This window comes from Corvus kubaryi, unplaced genomic scaffold (genome assembly GCF_017639235.1).
Source record: "Corvus kubaryi isolate FWS band 111438036 unplaced genomic scaffold, C.kubaryi_AGA036_p1.0 split3-73, whole genome shotgun sequence".
In the NCBI taxonomy this organism is placed as follows: Eukaryota; Metazoa; Chordata; class Aves; order Passeriformes; family Corvidae; genus Corvus; species Corvus kubaryi.
Genome location: NW_024582091.1, coordinates 7,566,601 through 7,589,669, shown reverse-complemented (window position 1 = coordinate 7,589,669; position 23,069 = coordinate 7,566,601). Strand labels below are relative to the sequence as shown.

Genomic DNA, 23,069 nt, shown 5'->3' with positions numbered 1-23,069 from the left:
TCCCGTTTGGAGCAAAAGTCCTCATCGCTTCCATCTCTCCCTGTCCAAACTTCTCGTGAAATTACAGCTGCGTCAGCATCCGCCTATCTCAGCGCAGGTGCTTTTGCTCATGAGTTGAACACTCCACCCCCCATGCCTTCATGAAATTACAACAGGATACTCTGATATATCATAGCTTCACAACAGAATTTCAGCTTTAAGCATCTCCTCTTTCTCTTCCCTCAGGTTTTCAGCTCTTCACAGCACTACAAGGGTTAATCTCACCTCGGCCTTGCAGCTGGAATTTTGCTTAACGCAGTGGAGAGTGGGGAGAGACGAGAGCCGAGCCGCTCTGGCTGCCCACGGCAAGGCAGTGGCGGGGGGGGGGGGTTCCATGGCTGGAACAGGTCCATGGCTCCAGGATGGCCGTGGCCTGGCCCTGCCTGACCCAAGCAGGGCCTGGCCGGGCCCGCTGGCCCCCACTCGGGCCCTGCAGCCACCTGTGCCAGCGCCGGAAACGAGAGAGAGCTTGGGGGGGGAGTTTGTCTATTCTTAAGTGTGGATCACAGAGGTGATCACAACTTTAAGTGGCTTAGAGAATTGTCCATATTCAAACTGGCCAGCTGATAGGTTCTATCAGGTCCCAGAGGAAACTGTAAGCACCCCTTAGCAAGGACGTCCCTTCCAGGACTATGCTTGCTAACCTATGACAGATATGTTCAGAAATCTTTAAGCAACTTATAGGAATCCATGTTCTGTTTGCATAGGCCAAAACTGGTTACAATTTGAAGATGTTTTTGTTTGCATTGTGGACTATATATTTTTTTTATGAATTCACCTAGAATGCTAAACTTAAAGTGAAAGTTAGTTGTAGGATGTGTGTGGACAACAGTTTGCTAAGTTTAATCTGTCACATCCCAAAGCTACATTAGCATTCAAATGATCCTTTTCTCTCTGGTACTCTACCAGGGAGATGTTTATTTTGCTTTTCTTCTTAATTTACTATGCCATGTTTTCCCACTAGGCTGTTTCAATAATAAAATATAACAGCTATTGGAAAATGAAACTAAATTTAACTTTCAAAGGAGGTTCCTCCAAAGCCTGAATGACTCACGTCATATACGATGCCTGTGGGATATCATTGTACCTGTTTTAAGTGCGTGTATTCTAGGACAATGCTTGTTTGATGTTTTTACCAGCATTGGGCTCACTTTTTAAATGAAAAATTTCTAACTACATGACTAGGAAAATAGAGAAATATTGGCTTTTCAAACTCCATTGCTTTCTGCCATATTCCCATACCTATTGTGGAAACAAGAATCCTTGCAGACAATATCAGAAATTTGCTTTGTTACCTGGCACAAGAGATATGAAACAATGCTGAATGAGGCTTTCATGCTGTGTAAATTTATCTTGAACAAACAGACTTCTTACCATTTTTTTCTTTGTTGTTTGGTAAAAAAGGACATTCGGGCTAGTGTTTCACTTAAGAGAAGACAGCAGAAAGAAATTTGGCCAAATATGAATTACGCAAAGATGTGAAATTTAAAATGAACTCTAGAAAAATGGAAAAGGACAGAGAAGTGATCAAAAAATCCACAATTTAGAAGTAGCATGAAGCACATTTTTTAATTGAAAGTCCTAGAAAAAATAGGTCTGTTAGTAAGTTAGCTACCTATAATGTTGACTAAACATACTTAGAGTAATTCAGACTTTTATGAAAAAAAAAGAAAATAGCCTTTAAGTAAAGAATTAATGGTTCTTTAAAGAAAATCACTGTTCATGAAGGGCAAATAATGACATATTAGAGAATACAGGCATAAATACATATATTAGTACACCAGAAAGAGCAAGCTTAAAATTATTTTGTTTAAAGAACTCCAAGTTGGAGATGTGTAAGAATTACTGGATTGGAGAAAGCAAATGGAAATTTGAGTAAATGAGGAGCATATACTCATGTTTTTTAGATTATGGGGACTCAAATAATTGATTTCTAGTTATGTGATTTTGTTTGTATATTTTATCTGTACAAGATGAATTTCTGTTGTGGGTAAATTTACAAAGAAACCTCTTGATTCAGCCTAAAGACAGACTTTTTACACTTAGTAGAGATCAACTGAAGGTAATTCTGATAATTTATTTTATATCCAGTTCTCTTGCACTACATGTTAATAAACACTTTGGGGTTAGGTAGAGTTTTCTTCAGTATACAGGGAAAAAAAAGACTTGCATTTCAGTTGCTATATATCATTAGCTCATGCTGGAGCATCATTGTCATGCAGTACAAATTTGAATGATTTTTTTTCCCCATCATAATTTCACACTGTAGTGCCAGAATGATAGACTCATAATGGGCTCCCTATAGACACATACAGAAATCATTTTGTCATGGTTATCTCACCTTGTAACAGCACTGAAAGCAGTTGGTCTCCACAGTCTTGCATTAAACTGTCACATCATTGTTAAAATCCTCTGTTTCAGGAAATGGTGACGGTACATCTTGAGTGCTCTGAAAAATAACTACTTCATTGCCCATACTCAGTGGCTCTGTAAAACCAGATTGCTCATTTATTCATGAATAGGAGGGGAAAATATTTTTCAGTAGTAAGCAATCATAGAGATTAACCATTTTCTTTGCTTGTTTAGCTGTCTCAAATTGATCATACCAACATTTTCCCACCCCCGTACTAAATTTTGCAGCAATATTTATTTTTCTTTTGTACTTTAGCTTGCCCTGATTTTCAAGCCATTTTAAATATACTCTAAACATTAATTTCTTTTACTTATGATTATTTAATTTCTCCTATTAAATACAGCTCAGCTGCTCCCCTCAGAGGACACTTATTTAATTTTTGAAAATTTTTGGATATGCCTTTTTAAATGTTTTTTTTTTCTTTTTTTTATCCTGACCATAGTTGCACACATGTTCACTGAGGTCCTAGATGGAAGAGAAATTTATTATCCTGCTGCTATAAGAGAAAAAATTACTCTGACTCAAGTTGTTTGGCTCTAAGGCCAAATCTTTTTTTTATTTAATAAAAGCTCCCATTTTAATCAAGCAACTAGAAAGCACCATCTACCTGTACCAGAAAGGTATGATAATGAGCTGGACTATCTTTGAGCACTTAGCAAACAAAATATATTTGGTATATTAATGACAAATCTAAGAGTGCTAAATATAAGTGTATTATATAGTATGCTCCTTTTTCATTTTAAGTAAAGCAACCTTATTTGTCAAGGAAAGCCACATAATTTGAGTCTATTCAAAATGTCATATTTTGTGCCAATCCAGCCATGGTCATGGGCAGCAATGCAAATGACTGTCCACAATGAATCTGGACAACGGGGTTTATTTAAGAACTAACCAGATGAGAGCTCTTACTGCAACTGGTTATCCCACTCATGCCCTTTCAGTGCTATGTCTGCCGTGGTTTGATTTCGTGGGAAGCTCAGGTAGAAAGGCATGCTGCTTCACGCTGAGATGCTGCTCAAAGTTATCAGTCTTGAGCATTACCAACCACAGTCTCTGTGCATACCCTGGCTTTTTTTCCCTCCACACATCTCTCTGATCTCCAGGTTCCTACCACACTTCTAGGATCTTTCTTCCAGTCAAGATGTTTACCTTCTTTCTTACCACTCTTCTTTTCTACAACACCACTTCTTTGCAGGAGCTACTGGTTTTCAGCACCAACTCTCTCTGAAAGCTTGGACTGCCCTCCCCTTCCCAGTTCTCTCAGTCTAAACATCTGATTAAATGGATGATGCTCTCATGTCTTCTTAACTGGAAGATTTAAGACATGCAACCTTTGTTTGGTCATGGTGTTATCAAAGTTTACAATAAGGCCAGGCAATAAGTGCAGCTAACATGTTGCAGACTTCTGCTTGAGATGTTTACCCATACCTAATTATCTACTGTCTTCTAGAATTTATGATTTAAGCTTTTTTTCCCCCTCTGATAGTCACACTAAGGATTTCTATTTTGAGGAGTGGTTACCAAATTTCAGGGATGCCAATTCAACCAGTTTCACTGGGATTCATATTCAGCAACTTTGCCTCTATTAATTATGGAAAATTAGGGGGCTTCCATTAGTTCTTTATGTTGTAGAATTTATGGAGAATTTATCAGCAAGAGGCTAAAATTAACATTCAACTTAGTTTAAATGTTACATGCCATAAACTATTTGTCATTTAGATTTAAGGTTAATCTTCAGACTATTTCTAAACTTATGTTTGGGTTCTTACTAGGGTAAAATTGCATCCTGAATAGTTTGCTTTAAGGACAGCTAATTTAAATAGACTTAGGAATCTAAGGATGTGTGAATTTTTTAATTGTCTGTTGAATTATTTAAAAGAAATTAACAATGCTTCGTGTCCCCTGAGAATACTTATCTGGAAAAAAATTACATCCGTGTTGTGCATCTGCTGGGCAGTGAGAACGTCACAGTTACTTGCATGAGAATTTTAGTCTCTGACAGAAAAGTGCCCATCTGGTTATTAGAGTCCAGATGTACAATTATTATTTCTAATATCATTTTTCCATTCTATTTCTTTTTCAGTGGATTGATCAAGAATATTTTATAATGATGTCAGTTTAAAATCTGTTAGAAAAACAGAGTAAGACATCTCTACAAAAGAACAGAACAACCCCAATATGAAAGGAAAACAGAAACCCAAATGAAAGAATGAAAAGCAAAAACAGCTCCTTAAGTATTTTTAAATATATTTCCTCTAATGCATTTTCATCAAGGCAAATTTTGACTATATAAATGTGTTGTATTTTCTTACAACTGCTTCCACAAATTCATATATTTTTTTCCTTTTATTTGAGCTATAAATCCTGCTATTCTTTTCACTCGAGCTGTAAGTCCTGAAAATCACAAATGTAAGCAGAGATTCCTCAGGCCTAGAGATATAAAAGAAACAATAGTTGTCCCTGTGCTACCCAAGGTAACAGGTATGTTCAGCATCTTTCTTGGAACAGAACTCTTTGTCCTGTCATGGCAGCTTTTTATCTGCGGGAGGTATCCATATGCTGTTCCTATGCCCTTTGTTTTGATGTGGCTTTATAAATTTTTCTGCCATAATGACATCCTCTCAAAGAGACAGATACTAATGGTAAAAGAAAAAACAAAGAAAGGAAAGTTTTTCTTACAGGAATGTAAGAAACCACTCTGATGCTTTTCATCTTTAAACAAAAATTTCATGGGGCATTGGAAAATTAGAATAGATTGAAAGAAAAGCTTGGGAGACCTCCTGCTGTAGCATAAGTAAAATCAGCAAGCCTCAGCTTGCACAGTTTTTATAAAACCATCCTGTCAGAGGACATGGTTTTCTATTCAGACCCACAGTACAGTTTGTATGACTAGTGTCTCCCACCTGCAAGGCTGTCTTTATTTTTCTCTGCAAGTGCAAATCATACAGGGTTAGTGGTTTTTTTAATAATGGAATACATGTACTCTCTGCTATATGGCTGTTCTTAATTCCTATTGAAATTTGTTCAGCAATCTTCAACTGGCTGTCAAGAAAGCTTTATCTCCTGTACAAATAATTCTAACACTTGTACAAGATAATTCTAATGTGTCTCTTCTCTCCTTGTTCTGAGGTTTTCTGCTTTTTTTTATACTAGGCTTAGACAACTGAGGGCTCAAACCCCAAAATTATTACATGAAATCATATACAGATGCAGGATGGTTTGCAGAAGACAAGATAACTAAATTATGGATATCCTCCTCCTCTTCTTCACCCCACTGAGATAGTAATGGCTTAACCTTGAGTGGTCAGATGTAAAACAAATCATCTATGTGCAGATTTAGAACACTGAAACATCTGGTAGATGAGTTTTGTTCTTTAACTCTTCTAGATTAATCTAGGTCAGTGGAATTTCATAAAAGCATAACAGTTTGCCTATATTGTATCCTTTGCATGACTTTATTATTTCCTTCTTAGTACTTGAATGCACCTAGTATGTATATGCCCACAAACCGTATTAAAAGAGTGATTAAGATTTCAGTATCTGGAAAGACAGAATTAATGTTGCCAGTGTAATTTCCTGTACCATCTCTGTTCCTCTCTATATAAATGCACTATAATCTGAAGGTGAATCTTTTTGCTTACATTATGCTGTTTCTATACATGTACTCCAATATTCTTACGTGTCAGTTAAATTCCAGAATACTGGCTGTGTCTTCTGTTTACAGGACTATTTAAAATTTTAGATTAAGATGTAATAACTCCTTTCTCTGCTTTTTGCTGGATTCTAACAGTTGAGGAGACTTCTTTATTATTAATAATATTTGATGCAATGATAGTTCAATTATAAATGCAATCTTGATTTTTTGAGAATTTTTTTAAATCACATTTGGGCTGCTAATATGTGTTCTTAATACAAAGCTGGCATGTTATCATATGAAAATTGTTGTGCATGGAATTTATATCCTCTCTTTAATTTTAAATGCTATCACAATTCATCTATGCAAATTTAAGAAGCTCATGAGAATGATAGGTACTTCTATGACAACCTCCAATGAATGTATGTATAAGTAGAATCTGTCTGTTGATACGGTTTTCTACTATGTAATTTAAATTTTTTTGTAATAATATCACTTTATACCTGTGATACTTATTCTTTAACTTAAATAGTTCTTCACATTCTTTTGGTGATTTTTCTTATTGACAAAGAGCAGAAACACTCATATCTCCTTTCAGCCTACATTTTGCTACACCAGGCAAACTAAAATTTCTGAGTCCTTTGTTCTGTGTCAGGCTTTCTATTTCCCTAGTCATTCTACCAACCTGTTTCACAGGCTTTGGTTTTTGTTATAGAACCATAGAAAACCCAGGTTGAAATGGACCTCAGAAGATCATTTTGTCCAACCTTTGATTAGAAAGGGAGCCTAGGTGAGAGTATCTAGCACCCTGACCAATTGGCTCTTGAAAACCTCCAGTGATGGTAAACCTACCATGTCCCTTGGGGGGCTGTTCCAGTGAGGGTTCTCAAGGTAAAACATATCTTCCTTACATCTTCTTGAAAATACAGTGCTTTTCTCTAATGAGATCCTTCCTTTTGTTTTGGCAATATGCATTTAAAATAGAACTTACTGTGACATTTGTCTGCCTAAAATCCAGCCAGTTCTGGGGACTGAGCTTCTGTTTGACCTCAGAGAAGGTTTTTAATAAAGTAATGATCTTCCTTTGGAACAAAGAAATAAAAAAATGTGATCTCAACACGGAGAGTTCACACATCATTACTTGAGGTGTAGACAGTTCAGTTTTGCAATGTGCCTTATTTTTCAATGCGTAATCTCTGTGCAATAGATTCACATATAACCTACTTTAGTAACTGGTTTAACCTGACATTTTAAGAGTTGAGACTTTAAAGACTGTAACATAAAATACTTTTCAGTTTTATGCTTTCATCCCTGAAAAATGTCTAGGAGTCTTACCACTATATAAAACTATTACTTTGATGTAGAGTGTCTGAATTCAAACTCCTAGGTGATCCTAGACCACATTTCTATTGATAAAATTTAGTAGAAGCTAATAGAGCCATACAAAAGTTAGACATATGTTGTTTCATTTTTAAAAATACATGTATTATTAAAAATAAAATTTCATAGCAAAGACTTCTTGCCATTAGTGAGCAAGAATTGGATCTGGTAGATTTAAGCATCCAGGGAGGATGTATCCCAATTTTCTGACATATTCATAATGCAGATTCCCTTTTCTTTCACTAAGAACTTTCTGCTAGGAGTGAGAATATGGAATCATAATTCTCAGGTATCAAATATTAGAAATTTATATTTATTTCCTATTTCTATTGAACAAATTATTTTGTTTTTTAAATTTGACCTAGAGTTTCTTGGATTATTTATGACACACAGAAAATATTTTTCCTTATATGATTTATTCCTTAATATTAGGCTACAGGAAAGAAAATAATGTTAAGGCTTTGACACATGAAATATGTTTATGAGTCAGATGTCTGCATATATATTTTAACAGAATATCTACAACTCTATGAAAATTAGTCTATTTTTAAAGCAACTTCATATATGTAAAAGAGTCCTGCAAACAATGTTGCTTTCACAAAATTACTTTCCAGTAAATCTTATTACTTTTCTTGACTCTTTATGCTTTCTCTCATATTTATATTAGAAAAGGAAACTATGACTAGCACCAGTGGAATAAAGATCTCATCCTCATCTGAGGAGGAAGTCCAAATAAAGAGATATAAATCTTGAGAGCTGAAAATATTTACTGCTATGTATGTGTGTGTTGGCAAAAAATAATGAAATTATATCTTTAGTAAATAATTATGACAGGTTTTTCCAGTTCTGACTCCAGAAATTCTGAGTTATGAATTCCTTCTTTGCAATAATTGAAGCAAGATAGTTTAATACTTCTAATTCATCTCTCAGATGGGTTTTACCCTTGCGTTTTCAGCATAAAGAAAGTCGTGGAACAGCTGCATCATCTATTATATGCTCTGATCATAGCTATTTGCCACTCAGTGAAGGCAATATGAAAATATTTTTGGACATCACAATTTACCTATTTTATACAAATATAAACCCACTATTTTATGATAAAATTACTTATGATATGATAGGATACAGTACTATGCTATTCTATATATGTATATTACATGTATACTATATCATTTTATATTATTTTTAAGGATCACTCTAGATTAAACCACAATGACATTAATACATTTTTACATAAAAGATTCCCATAAACATTTTCTCAACTGTTTGAAAGGATTTATGGGACACGTGCTTTTCACTTGACTGCATGGAAATATTTATTCAGGAGTAGGTGTATCTCTGGTACCCCTTATCACTGGCTAATGGAGAGAGGAGCTGGATGGATGAAGGAACAGAATATTTTCCTGGTTCCTAGAGCACAGTGTTGTGTCTGCCAAAGTCATCTTATGAGGTCAGAGGGTAGAGCACAAAGGTTTGGAGCACTTATACAGATACATTTATTTTCATATTTTCAAATGTATGGAACTGATTAACTTGTATGATTTCAAAAATGCAGAAATATTTATATTTTAGTTTACTAGTTTCTTCTATTTTGTTGCCTAACTTAATGTTATTATATCACAAGTAATTAAGTGTGAATACATGGATTATAATGTACCTAAAAGCATTCCTCAACTCACTCTTGATTTAAAAATAATACAAATGAAGCTTATTTTTCCTCATGTTCCTTCAGCCTATTAAGTTGCACCATCACAACCAGTCCTGTTGAGCTTTTTAATGTTTGTGAAAGAAGTGTCATTTATTGGTATGTTGATCAGCAAGAAATAAACATAATCACAGTATATTATATTATATTATTATTATATTAAAAATGAATAATTCTACTTCAGCAGAAAAAAATTGGGATAAAAACTAAATTTAATTTTTTTTCTCTCTGCAGGACATATTCTGTTGACAAGAATAAATAAAATTCTATCAATATGTTTTCCTTTCAGCTCTTTCAGAATGGATAATTCACACTGTATGCACCAAATTCTATTAAAGACAGATTCTACTTATGTCTTTAATTTCTTCCCTTCCAATCCATAAGTTTATAACATAGCAATGAAGTAAACTATATAATGAAAACCTTTACAAATTAGCTTCTGCTACCTGCAGCTCTGTATTTGCCCCTATGATATTTTCCCTTGCCTTCTAGTCCTTCTGTAACAAAAATCCTCAGAATGTCAGAATACAACTGCTGGATATTTACATCACTCCTGAGAAAGGGTGACAAGGTCATGACTCATCACAAGGAGTTGTTGCACCATCACAACCAGTCCTGTTGAGAGCTGGGAGATCATGGGTCACTTCTGTTTTCAGATTTCAGACTGTTTCACATGGTAGGATCAAAATGTGGGGATTTTTTCTGATCCTGAAATGGCAGCAGTTGTTCCTAAAACATTTTAACACTATCATCAAGGCCTATAAAATTGCTCAGTATTTATTTCAAAAATGACCTAATAAACTTCCCAGTAACTCCTCTAAGAAGCTCTCTACAAGGTGATGTTTTCAATAATTTATGAATAGGGATAAATGCTAAAAAAAAGAAAAAAAGAACAGCTTGGAGAAGTATTTTTTTTCCATTTTTAAGAATAAGATGCTGTTCTCAGTCCTTCTGTACTTGTTAATTTTTGTCTTTTTAATGAAAAAACAAACAAGCAAACAAACAAACAAACAAAAAACAAAAAACCAAAAAAAAAACCCACCAGCCCAAACCTTATTTAGGCCAGATTGCAGTTAGTTAAGTTTTCAATCTGAATTAGTTTCCAACTAGGTAGCTATTTCTCACTTATAGGTGTCAGGTTATAGGTTATAAACGCTAACATTTTCAAAAGAACATAACTTCTAGAAAACAATTCTAACTTGTTAAAACTTAAAAAAATAATCTGTAACAGTTAAATTAAAGTAGGTTGTCAGCTATGCCTGACCACTTTTGTTTTCCTAAAGGTCAAAATGCTCTAAAGCACAGCAAAAGGAATTTGTCTCTTCAGTTCTCACATGCAAAACAGATTTTTATTCTTATTTTCTTCTCCTCTGAATTTTACATTTTAAATGTATAAAGCATGAGCTCATTTCATTGGTGTTTCTTCCCCCCTCCCAAGTTTCTTCAATATTGAGTATCATCAAAACAAATTTAAATATATAGGTCTCTATTATTCTTCATTATTCTTCAGATTAAATCTTGTACCTTTGGTAGCTATTTACAAAAATACCGATTCATCTTGTCTTCATCTAGCACATGTAAGTTAGGGGCAAGTGGGTAACTCTGCCCTGTTTCCCCACAGTGAGAGCTAACTTAATTGTTTTGTTTTGTTTTGTTTTGTAGGTCTACTAAAAAATTTCTAGCCCCAAATTCCTCTCCTCACAGGACCCCCATGCAGCCCCCACTGCTGGCACTGCGCCACCTGTGCGCCATACAGTGTTTCAAAGTACCTGTAAGAAATAAGAAAACTGAGTTACTCTCTCCTTATGCAAGTTTAATTAGTCTTCAGATTTTTGTTTTAATGATGTGCACTTTCCTTCTTTTAGAAACAAACCCAACAGCCTTATGTACTGTATCTGAGCCATGCACTTTCCATGTCCTGAGACCTGACTCACACAGGACATCTTTGCTACGCCTCAGTATATTTGCACTCTGTATTTTGTTCCTCTCCACAGTAGTAAGGACAACACAGTGGATGAAAGATAATTGATGTACTCTTTCTTATACTGATGTGGCAAAATTTTAAAAAAAGTTATTGAGCAGCCTGGTCTAGTGGAAGGTGTCCCCTGCCCCTGGCAGAGGGCTTGGAACTAGTTAATCTTTAAGGTCAGTCCAAACCAAAACATTCTTATACCACAAAAATACTAAAATTATTCTAAACAAGAAAAACACCTGAAACTTTCTACCTTGTTTTCATACAGCTATGAATGTCTTCTTGCATTCTGGAAGCATTTCCTACTTTGTTTATTGCCTTATTCCATCAAAAAGATGTATTTGTAATATGGAATAAGAAATGAGTAAAATTTAACCCTTTGTAAATAAAATACAGAATCTCTGACTTAAAGTTTCCTTTTCCAGGGGACTATGGATCTTAAGACGTTTTGGTTTAGTTAAAGAACACTATTTGAAATAAAAGTTTCATGCTAATAGCATACATAATGACAAAGAAAATCAAAGCTTATCTTACTTCATTTGCAGGTTTTTCAGGCCAGTATTGTGAAACAGAAATGAATGAGTGTGATTCAGCTCCCTGCTTGAATGGTGCTGTTTGTCAGAATGATGTCAACAGCTATGATTGCTTTTGCCCTGAAGGTAAGTTGTTCAAAATAATTTATTTTTATTATCTTTGACAATTTTCAAAACTGCCTGCAGTTTGCAAAACATCTTCTTGACAGGCTTCAAAGCCATTCAAAGCCAAAATTTCCTTTCTATGGAAGTTATTAATTCCTTTGCAAAGTCTCATTTTTATCTTCATCCACCAAGTCAATGTGTCTACCAAAACAACCACAGTCATTAAGAATGGAGACAGATTAAGAATGGAGACAGATATACTTGTAAGTGCTAGCTTTTTTCAATCAGAACTTCATGATTTTAGCAAAGTCTGAAGCAGTGGAGAAAACACAAATGGGTAGTACATGAATTCCATGGACAGTGTCATCAATAACCTTCATTAATAATGTGCAGATTTCTGACTAATCATAGCAAATTACAATGTTCATAATAGCTTTAGTAAGCCACAAGTAAAAAAATCTATTAGAACTTTCACAGACAAAAGTAATATGATTTTCAGCACCTGTGGTCTCTTTAAAAATGCACACTGCTCCGTGTTATCAGTACTGTATGAAAAAATGAGTGATTTCAATAAAATATTAGTCAAAGAAAACCTAAAATGTTTGAAAACATTTTAAATTACAGTTTCTTTCTTTAATGCTTTCACAAATAGGTTTTTTATGAATATTTTTAAATGGATTTTTAGTTAAAAACAAAACCAAGGTTGTGATTTATAACCTAGTATGTTCTATGTTTTAAATTTTTTTTTATTTTAATCTCCAAATTATACTATTTTCTAAATATGGACTCATGGTAGCAGATTTAATAGCTGACAATATTCCTGGTATGTATATATTAATACAGTCATTCCAGTGGTGATTACTTCAGAAACTCATCACAAGAGATGAAATTGCCACAAATAATTCTCATAAGTACAGCCTCTGTCATTAGTTAGCTTAAATTAGAAGCCAAAACAGATATTGGAAGTTAGCTGGAAATTAACCTTGGAGAAGATCATTTTGCTGTTTAAGCTTGCCCAACCAACTTATACAAAAATAAATCTTGGCATCCACATTGGTAATTTTGTGGCTTAGGTGTTACATGCGAGACATGGGTCTGATTAAACTCTAAATGCAAGTAAGAACTGTTATTTTATACATTATTAATGAATTAAGGGTAATTCTAAAGTTTTATGACTTAAGGATCGGTGGAAATTGGTTCCATGGTCAGTTTGAGAAATTATGGGAATATGCCTTGCACTGAGGGTTCCGATAGCTTAGCATTAGTCATGGTCTTCCTGCAGCCATGGCCTGTGACAGCACTAATGATACTCATTTTGTAGCATGACCATGCATTAGAATACATTTACAAGAGCATGAAATGTCAGATATTGGAGAGGAGATTCTCTAGCAATTTCAGCTACAAACAATGCCACTGTTAGACCTCTGAGTTTGCTAAAAGTCATTATGACAGAAGAAACTGAGGTTGTTTAGTCTGTAGAAAAGAAGGCTGAGGGGAACCTCACTGCTCTCTACAGCTACCTGAAAGGAGGTTTTATTGAGGTGGGGGTCTGTCTCTACTGCCATGTCTCTAGCGAAAGGATGAGAGGAAATGTCCCTAAATTGTGGAGGTTCAAATTAGATATTAATAAACAAGAAAAAAGTCACTGAAAGAGTGGTTAGACATTGGAATAATTGCCCAGGGAGGTAGTGAGTTCACCATCTCTGGAAGTGTTTGAGAGGTGTCTGGATGTGGCACTTGGGGATATGGTTCAGGGGTGATTGTGGCGGTGCTGGGTTGTCGGTAGGACTGGATGACCTGGAAGGCCTCTTGCAACCTTGATAATTTTGGGATTCTGTAAAACAAATAAAGAAAAAGTAGAGAAGCAAATATTTGAGAGCTGATTTTAAGAGAGATTTTAAGAGCTGATTTTTATTTTGAGAGCAGATGTCCAAATCCCAGCATCGCTTCATCTGTAATGGCGTCAAAATGGCAGCAGATACATAAATTCTCGTGTCTGCTAAACTAAAAGTTCAACTAGATTAATGAACATACAGCATCCTAAATTTGTGCTTTCATTTATTGACTCCTTTTAAAGTATATTTGACAGAAAAACATGCATTTTCCTACTAATGACAGAGCAGAAAAAACGTTTAGAATGATTTTTTCGTAAGGATTCAAGATCGTTTTTTACAAGAGTAAATTGAAAACAAGGGACCTAAAGACATGCTTTAGAAAAATAAGACACAGATATAGCTGAATAATGCATTGCTCTTTGGTTTTATTTCCAAGGATTTGAAGGCCTGAACTGTGAAATCAACTTTGATGAGTGCACTTATGGTTTCTGTAAAAGCAATTCAACTTGTGTAGACCTGGTTGCAGACTACAGCTGTGCTTGTCCTCCAGGATTCACTGGTAAGATTTCTTTTAACCTGGAAAAGACGTTAAATAGTTAACATATTTATTTTCTTTTCTGAAATTAATAGCATTTTTTTTAGTGCTTTAGCATTAATAAAAATAAAATCAACTCAGTGTTCTGTGCAATTGATAATCTGCTTTACTTTCCCTCTTAATATGATAAAAATGAAAGCAGTGTGTGTAGGCTGCTGGTTACTTAATGGAAAGCAAAACTGTATTTTGCATAGAAGAAAAAAGTTTTTCAGAAAACACCTAGTCTATGAAACATAGGTGAGCAGGTAGCTGGTGCTCTTTTTCTTTCAGAAGACTTTATCACAGTCATACTTGATTGAGATGGTAACAGGAACACAATTTTTGTAAATGATACTTTGTTCTCTTTAAGAAAGGTGCCATCAGAACCTTGTAATAAATTGCTTGTAAGTTGCACAATTATTTGCGTGTCTAACAGGTTTAAGAAAACAGCTCTTCCATCAGGAAGAGTCTTCAAGGCTCTGCTTTCTGCCAGAAGCGGCTAACAGGATTATGGGGAAATCAGTAAAACTGTCTCCAAAAATATGTCATCTTAACAACTATGTCAGGCACTGAACACCTTGACTTTCAGCTGCTGATTTCAGAGAGGCAAATGTAGCATCATTAGTCATAAGGAGTAACAGAAAAACAAGCAGTGGTAGTCTAAGAAATCATACACACTTAGTGGATCTTGTAATAAAAAGCCAATCAGATTTGTCTGGAGAGTTCAAAATGTGTGGAGACCAGTGGAGAGAAAGGAAAAAAAAATGGAAGAGTTCTATTATGGAGAAATGAAAGGTCAAAGAAGCAAGTAGAACAGTGAAGGATGAGGAGGCAAAATTAAGTTAGTTGTAAATAGAGCATTTCAGGTTGGTAGTAACACCAGTGACGTTCAGTTTAGAAGCTCTTCATTCATCTTTTGTCAATGGTTAAAAGAAGGAAGACAGGACATAAGGAATGTAAGAGAATATACAGAGATTTAGAATCTGTGAAAGTAATGGTAGTTGTAATTCCCACCAACATCTGTGAGTTTTCTTGATCCATGGAAACATATTCTTATATTATTCAGCATTACAAAACTGGGATGTGATCTATTTCCTGTCAGATCTTCCTCTCCTTTTTACTTTGGTAACTGGATTTGTTGTTATGAGTTTGCACAGTATATCTATTTTGCATCAATTGTGAAAATAACAGAGGTGATTACAAAGTATTTGTTACTACAGATAGAAGTTTCAATGCAATAATTTTAAAAGAGGAAGCTATTAAAACTTTTTCCTATGCTGCTAGAACCAAAATGGAAAATGTCTTAACTTTTCAGTAGTAGATTACTAACAGTCAGTTTGAACTGGGTTATGCAAGGAAAGCTGTTCATTTGAAAATACAGCTACACTATTCTGGGATGTGATAGAATCCACATTATAGAACCAGAACTACAAATAAATGTGTGTGTGCATCACCAAGGAAGCCTGGGACAGAGTATGTCTTCCTTAGGAGGAACTCTTTATCCTAGATTCATACTGATACCAACAGTTTGCCAATAACATCCCTGTTCACTCCAAGACAGGAAGGATTCAGGATCTGTCAACAGTAAAACAGTTACAAGTGAGTTATAAGTAGATTTTAATGGATACCTTGAGGCCTATATTGCAGTCATAGAAGTTCACATGACTGCATAATAGGCTATTATGATAAAAACTCAATTTTCTCCTGCATTTCCTACATGAGAGACTTCTCATCACGAATGTGCTATTGATCTCACTTCATATTGGTTTTTTTTGTGAGACAGGACAGCTCCCATAAGAAAAAAAATAAGCCAGCCTACTGACTGGAATTAGAAGTAGGGACAACAGTCCTCCTGATTACACTGAATATTTTTGCCTGTGCTCATGCTGTTTGTACAATTAATTCACAGTCAGTCATTGTGGATCTCATTAGGTCTGCTCTCTCCAAGCCTTCCAACAACTGCTTCAGCCTCTTTAGAAAGAGTCTTTGATGCAAAATACTGATATTTGGGCTTCTATCTTCTACAAGATAGAAAAGCAAACTGTGGCAAAAGCGTGCTCCATGTTCTTCTGAGTTTTAAGATTTATATAAATGGTGCACAAAGATATTGCTACAGTAGCAGTGATAAACTCAAAAGCTGTTTAAGGGCTAAAGGAAACATATATAGAATTTTTGTTTATCCACTTAATATTTAATATTTAAGCAATGGAGAAATTGCATAATTAATGTAGAAAAGCACCATAAACAGCACAGTTAGTTGATAAAAATTAGCTCTGATGAAGGCACATGTTACAAAATTCTTCAACAGATCTGTCTAATGCCCTGTCAATCACACCTTGTATTCTAATGAGACTTGATCAAGGAAGTAACATTCGAAAAAGTCCACTAAACGTATAAGACTGATTGTTACATTTTATTTTCTTTTAAACACACTTTTGTTTTCCTATCATATTAAAAGCAATTTCCAACAAAACTTTAGCATTTGAGCTGGTCAGGTACAAAATTGTCTTAGGCGTGGTTGTTTGTTTATTTTCCTGTTTACTATCTGTGCGTGGCAGCATCAATCCTGATTAGAATCACATTCCTTGTGCACTAAAGCTCTGATGGAAGGGCAGCATTGGACAGGAAGGCTGCCTTGAATGGCCTTGGCCATGGTGGTCTGGAGATAGTGGATCTTTGTCCTTTCCTGGGAACAGAGCTGGGAAGAGGCAGTGCCATGTGTGTAACAGGGAGCAGGGCTGGATGGTGGAAGCAACTCTGTCCTGCTGAGGAAAGCCAGCAGGACAGGAACATCCAAAACATCTGAGAGGGTCCTGAGAGGAACAGGGAGATGTCTTGCAGCTTCTGCTGCCAGCTGAATTGTTTGCTGCTGAAAGGGTGAGCGCTAGAGTTCTGGCTGCTTTTGGAACCTGCTGCATGGAGTTTCCTTTACCCTGGCAAGAAAATCAGCTCCTGAGAAAGACCAGGTAAATACTTTCTCTTCAATCAAAGTTTGCTCTCAAATGCCCTCAGTGGGATGGTGTTGAATTCATCAATGATACAGAAGGAAGAAGCAGTTTTATGAGTTGTGATTACTGACCATTTTCATTATTTGAGTGGATTTTCTCTGGTAATATAAGTCACTGGGAGTAGAGAACTTTGTAATTCATAGTTTTGGGATGAGAAGGCATGGGTTTTAATCTTAAAAAGATGATGGGGTTATATTTTGCCCATTGAAACCCTTTGCCTATTTTAAATGTTGGAAGAGATTGCTTTAATTATTTATTTAATTAATTATTATTTAAAAGAATTTCACAACTGTGGATGTATGTGGGTGATCCCTGTGCTAGTAAGGTGACACCACTGAATACTGTGTAGAAGAAAACATGATTCCAAAGTGATTTTTACTTCATCAATTAGCACTGAATTTTGTAGTTGTAGTTTATATGCATGAAATTTTTAATCTGACTTTCTCACTTGTATCATGGTCCATATGAATTCTCTATGTGTAAAATTATCCTCCCTCTAATTTTTGCCTGTGTCTCATTAATGTTTGTTGTTACAATGAGACAGTATGAATCAACAGTCAGAATCTACCATCAGTCACACATTGACTTAAATTTACACAAGAAAATAAATAAATATGCAAGCCTTTTAATATACTTTCTGAAGCATGTTAAATTTAAATAGATTTTCAAATCTATATTGTTTCCTCTATCATGTCTCATACTATTAAGCTTTAGGAATTCTGTAGTAGATATTGTGACTAAGCAAGTGGGCACTTCAACACCAAACATTTGAAAACCAAAATTATACAAGGTGCAAGGTCTTGGAGCTCAGCTCAACCCATCACAAGACATAAGGTAATACCTTTCTCTTGGCTTTCAAAAATATTTCCTGTGTATTCTTTTTCTATGGTATTCTAAGCTTCGTTTTCAGTAAGCCTGCAAAAGCCATTCTATTTTAGGCACGTTTTGCCTGACATAAATGCTTTTAGTTAATATCAGGACAGCTGCATAGTACAAAATTATTGAGTTACTACATCCTCTTTTCTGTGCTAATCATAAAAAATGCTGTCCCAAACAATTCAAAGGAAAAAACTGGCCTGAGAGATCTACTGCTACCCAAAAGGAGGTTCTAGCAAGGTGGGGGTTGGCCTGTTCTCCCAAGCTGCCAGTGACAAGAGGACACAGCTGCACCAGGGGAGGTTCAGGTTGGACATCAGGTAGAATTTCTTAATGGAAAGGGTTGTCAAGCACTGGAACAGGCTGACAGGGAAGTGGTGGAGTCAGGAACCCTGGAGATGTTCAAGAAACGATTGGACATGGCCCTTAGTGCTATGGTTTATTTGACATGGTGATGATTGGTCAAAGGCTAGACTCAATGATCTTGGAGGTCTAGTGCAACCTAATTGATTCTGTGATCTGTGGATGCTCACCCATCCTTAGATTCAGTCACAGAAACTCAGTCTTGCTTGCATCTCGTGTGTCAGTTTATTGTTCCACATCAATCATCCCTTTTGGCCCTCACAGAAGGAGCTCAAAAGCCAGGTTATTTCTGTGATATCCCCTAATGATCAAGTTCATTTAAACAGCATGCCTCTGTCTGATCTCTAGTCAAAGTGTTAATGTTTTTCAAACCAAAACAAAACCTGGAAGCTGAAGACTACAGAAAGGGATGGTTGCCCAGTCTCCTGGCCAGCAGAGCTCTGACTCATAGCAGGCCATGGGGAAGTGACGGGCTGACTTCCTTGCCTCTGCTCAGCTGGAACAGTCCAGATGGGCTGCTGGTTGCCACAAACACTGTAAATGGCAGGCTGCTGAGGGCAGGCTTCCCACTGTGGGGTGTGCAAAGTTAACATGCTGGAAAATAAACAGCATTTATGCATACATGGAAATGCATTCACTATGTATTTCTGAGTTATTGGAGAATATTTATTGTCATGTCGTGTGTAAGTGTATCTGCCTTCCTTGGAAGGAATTCAGGTTAGAACACTTGAATGGGAAAAAAATTCAGAATTCAGTAGAGTGCAGAATAGTCTGTTTCATCACGCTGCAAATTACATTATATAAAATTTTTGATAAAATAACATAAAAGTTAATGAATTGCACTTGAAAGATAATGAAAGAAAAGAAAATCAATTTTTTTTTTCCAGTCACTTTAAATATAAGCAAAGTTGCTTGGGTTTTTTATCTGAGAAATCAAATGGCACATTTCTCCAATAGTATTCCATCTGCAAATGCTAAGCATGATTGGTTTAAATTAGAGGGTGAATAATAATAGAACCACCTGACAGAAGATAAGTTGAGTCTTCAATCAAAACTTTAATTAGCTTGTATTAAATTTACTTTATCTTTGCTCTTCTGAAGGTGTTATGAGATTATTTTTGTATTCCAGTTTATCCCTTTTATTTCATATATAATGGTTGGTTTTTTTAGTAGTGATTCCAACTGATATGGATGACATATGAAGAGCATTAACATCTTTCTGGGTGTGACTACCTACTTAATTACTTTTAGATAAATTGGAAAATAATCATTTTATATGAATAGGCTTGATTTTCAATTTTAAAAATGTTGGTTGCTAGGAGGGTCTTATCAAATTAAAAAAAAAGAAAAACAATCATGTCTAGAAAAGCTCATACAGTGATTAAAACACAGAGAAGATACTGGAACACGTGGCTGAAATTTTTAGTCTTCCTGAGTGGGAAATCAACCTCATTTTTCCTTGACATAAAAAAACCATATTTTTTCTATGTTAATATCATGGATGACACCATACAATGAACAATAGTATGACAGCACAGTGAGCATTGATTTTACTTTTTACATCTGAGTACACCTGGAAAATAACATATGAATATCAAGACAGAATTTTAATCAAAATTTTTATTATAACTGCCTCAAGAAACCTGTTAGGACTTAATTTTCTGTTATGACCTGAGCAATCAGTGAATAAACCCTGACATAAAAAAATCAATCTCCAAGCAACTTCCCCAGCTCATGTTTTTGATCCCTCCCAGATATTCTGTTAATGAATTTGAGAGACAGAAGTGGCATCTTAGATAAGAATGGTTTTATTTTGGGTTTGTTTAGTTTTTTTCTAGTATATGGTTCCTCTTCTGGAAAAAATCCACTGAATCATTGATATTGGAAAAATTCTGTTGTGCAACACTGCCTTTGCAATACCAACTAGCATAATACTGGAGGTTTTGATACTAAATTATATTTCCCAGTATATACTGGGTTGTCTTTTTAGCCATTGAGGCAATTATCTTTTGACATCCTTTGCTTTTATAGAGCCATACTATAAAAGGTATGATCTCTCAGTTTTGGTATGACCACACTAAGTAGGACTCTTACTTGGTGCCATCTTTAGTAACTTGTTGACTTTTTTTTGTTCTTTACGCTTTGGCTTTTCTCTTTGTCATGAATTTTTTCTTTATTTTCTGTGGATGCCCCATCCCCAGAAGTGTTCAAGGATGTGTTGGATGGGGAATTATGCAACTTGGTCTCATGGAAAGTGTCCCTGCTCGTGGCAGGGGGCTTGGCACTAGATGATCTATAAGGTGATTTTCAAAGTCCTGAGGCCTCTGCTCTTAGCTTGACACCTGGGCAGTGGCCCAATGCTAGCAATGGAAATGCCATGTGTACTGGGCCTCAGGGCTGCAGTGGGGATAGTGGGAACATCATACCACAGCTTGATTCTCTTGACATAAATAGTAAGTTGGCCAAAGACTACTGAGGAGTCTTGAAGCAGGAGAGGAAATGTGTTAAATGCAGAATGATGTTTTAAAAGCCATTTTATAAAATTAAATTTCATAAAAATTAATTTTTTTGTAGCCAGGCAGGAAATAGAACAGCATTGCCTATTTACTCTGGTAACAATAGAGCAGCACCTTACACCTAGTTATCCTAGTAACCTCCAAAACCTCCAAGAACAGGATATATGCATTTCACATGATGACAGTGATGCTACAGAGCCCGGGTGCCTCAGGGTGGGCTATTGCTGTCACAGAAATATAGTTGTTTCACTAAATTGTTTTGATGTTTTCCCAAGAAAGACACAGAGAGGGCTAAAAGATGAGTGTATTTATTCTGCAAGTCTTCTAACAATCCATAGATTGCTGGTTGTATGCTCTATATTAGGTCTGTATACCAGAAGGCAGTTAATGTTGGCCATTAACCACCTTGTACTGAACCTAATTACTCTAGTTTTGATTAAAGCACACAATGAATCCAAAAGGATTCAATCCTGATTTGAATGCATGAAAAGAAGCCAGAATTTCACTGGCATTTTTTTCTAGTAGTAATCACCATCAGATTTAGAAGTTTATATTAAATATTTTATTTAAATTTTTGTCTTCAACTTCAAGCTATTGCATTTCATTACCTTTTCTACACAAAATGAAAAAGTTCTTGCTACCCAAGTATTTTCTCTTTGTAAAGATACTTACACTCTGTAATCAAGTCACTTTTTGGTTTAGTTTCTTCTAAATGAAACAGATGGAGCTCTTTAAGCCCTTACTGACAGCATGCTTTATTCAGTTGTTGAATAAACTGTGTAGTTTTCCTGCATCTTCCCCATTTATTTTTAAATATGGAACATTCTAATCAATGTTTTATGCAGAGGTATTTTACACATCAATGTTCCTTTTTTGTTTTATTTAAATACATCTGAGGATTTTTTCTCTCACAGCACTGCAATAGGGCTCATATGCTGAGGTCTTCAGCAGTCCTTTTCAAATTGCTTTTGTTGTTTCCCCACATACAGCTCAGCTACAGTTCAGTAGCTATAATGTGTGGTTTTTTCTGTGCTTGTATCTAAAAACTTCAAGTGACCAGAAGTGACCTGCAGTACATTGAAAAATGTACTGTTTAGCTAAACAAAAGTTATCACAAGATTTCAGTTGTCACATAGGCTTGGTCTCCTGTGAAAGGGAGATGCAGGAAAGGAAGTGAGAGTAGAAATGAAGTTGTTACAATCCGGTTTAGACCCAGGAAAGAGAAGCAAGCTAAGACTCTGAGCATAAACCAGAAAGAACCAGGAAAGTTCAAAATATCCCCAGGAATGAGATTAAAACCAAACGAGGTTAGATGTTGTTGCCAAAAAATGGATGTATTTTATTTAATAGTAAAAGAGGCAAAGAGAAGGGAAGAAAAAAAGAAAGAGAGAAAGAAAAGTGTGCGTGGGGGGTGGGGGAACAGGGAGAGGTGACAGGGGTTAGGTGGAAGCAATCACCCATCTGAGGGTCCCAACGACGTCTCGTTGCTCCCCTCCATCCGATCTGCTGGTGGTGAGGGTCCCCCGTTGCCGCTGTGGCCACGCTGCTACATGCTGTCACATGCCACACGCCGCCACACGCTGCCACACGCTGAAGGGTGCAGAATTCCGTGGATTAATATACACTTCGGGCCAGGTGGGAATGCCCACGTGCCTCCCTTGCAGGGGCCGGCTTGACACGCTGTCCCTTGCAACACTGAGGGTCTGTTGCATCCTCTCTGGTGCTCTGGTGCAGGGTCTGGGGACCCCTTGGGGGGCCCCTGTGCTGGGCCATGTCACCCCTTCTGCTGTGGATAAGCTTCTCCCCCCAGTGAGGACCCCTCAGCTGGGCTCCTCTACACAGTGGAGGATGGGCTCTGCACCTCTGACCAGAGGCTTTTCCAAGATACCCAGCACCTCTCCTCCCTCCACCCCTTGGAGGGTCTGTTTGAGCCTGGCAGCTGATAGCCCTGGGGCTGTGGTCCTCATCTTGGAGGTGTTAAGCCTGTGCTCAGTGAATGTCCCCAGCCCTGAATTGTTACTTTATCTTATCTTCATCAGCGAGCGGTGTAAGGCCTCAGTCAGGACCCCATTCAGGGTGTGGGAGTCTTCTCTTCAGCTTTTGTAATACAGTTTTA

General features: G+C 36.2%; 1 protein-coding gene across 1 annotated transcript in view; it reads left to right on the top strand.

The window, feature by feature from the left end:
- Positions 1-23,069, top strand: part of EYS (eyes shut homolog) — an 854,603-nt gene that overhangs the window by 266,624 nt on the left and 564,910 nt on the right. Inside the window, exons 13-14 of the mRNA XM_042016808.1 lie at positions 11,689-11,802; positions 14,053-14,175. Coding sequence (XP_041872742.1) covers positions 11,689-11,802; positions 14,053-14,175 — 237 coding nt within the window. The remainder of the gene's footprint in view (positions 1-11,688; positions 11,803-14,052; positions 14,176-23,069) is intronic.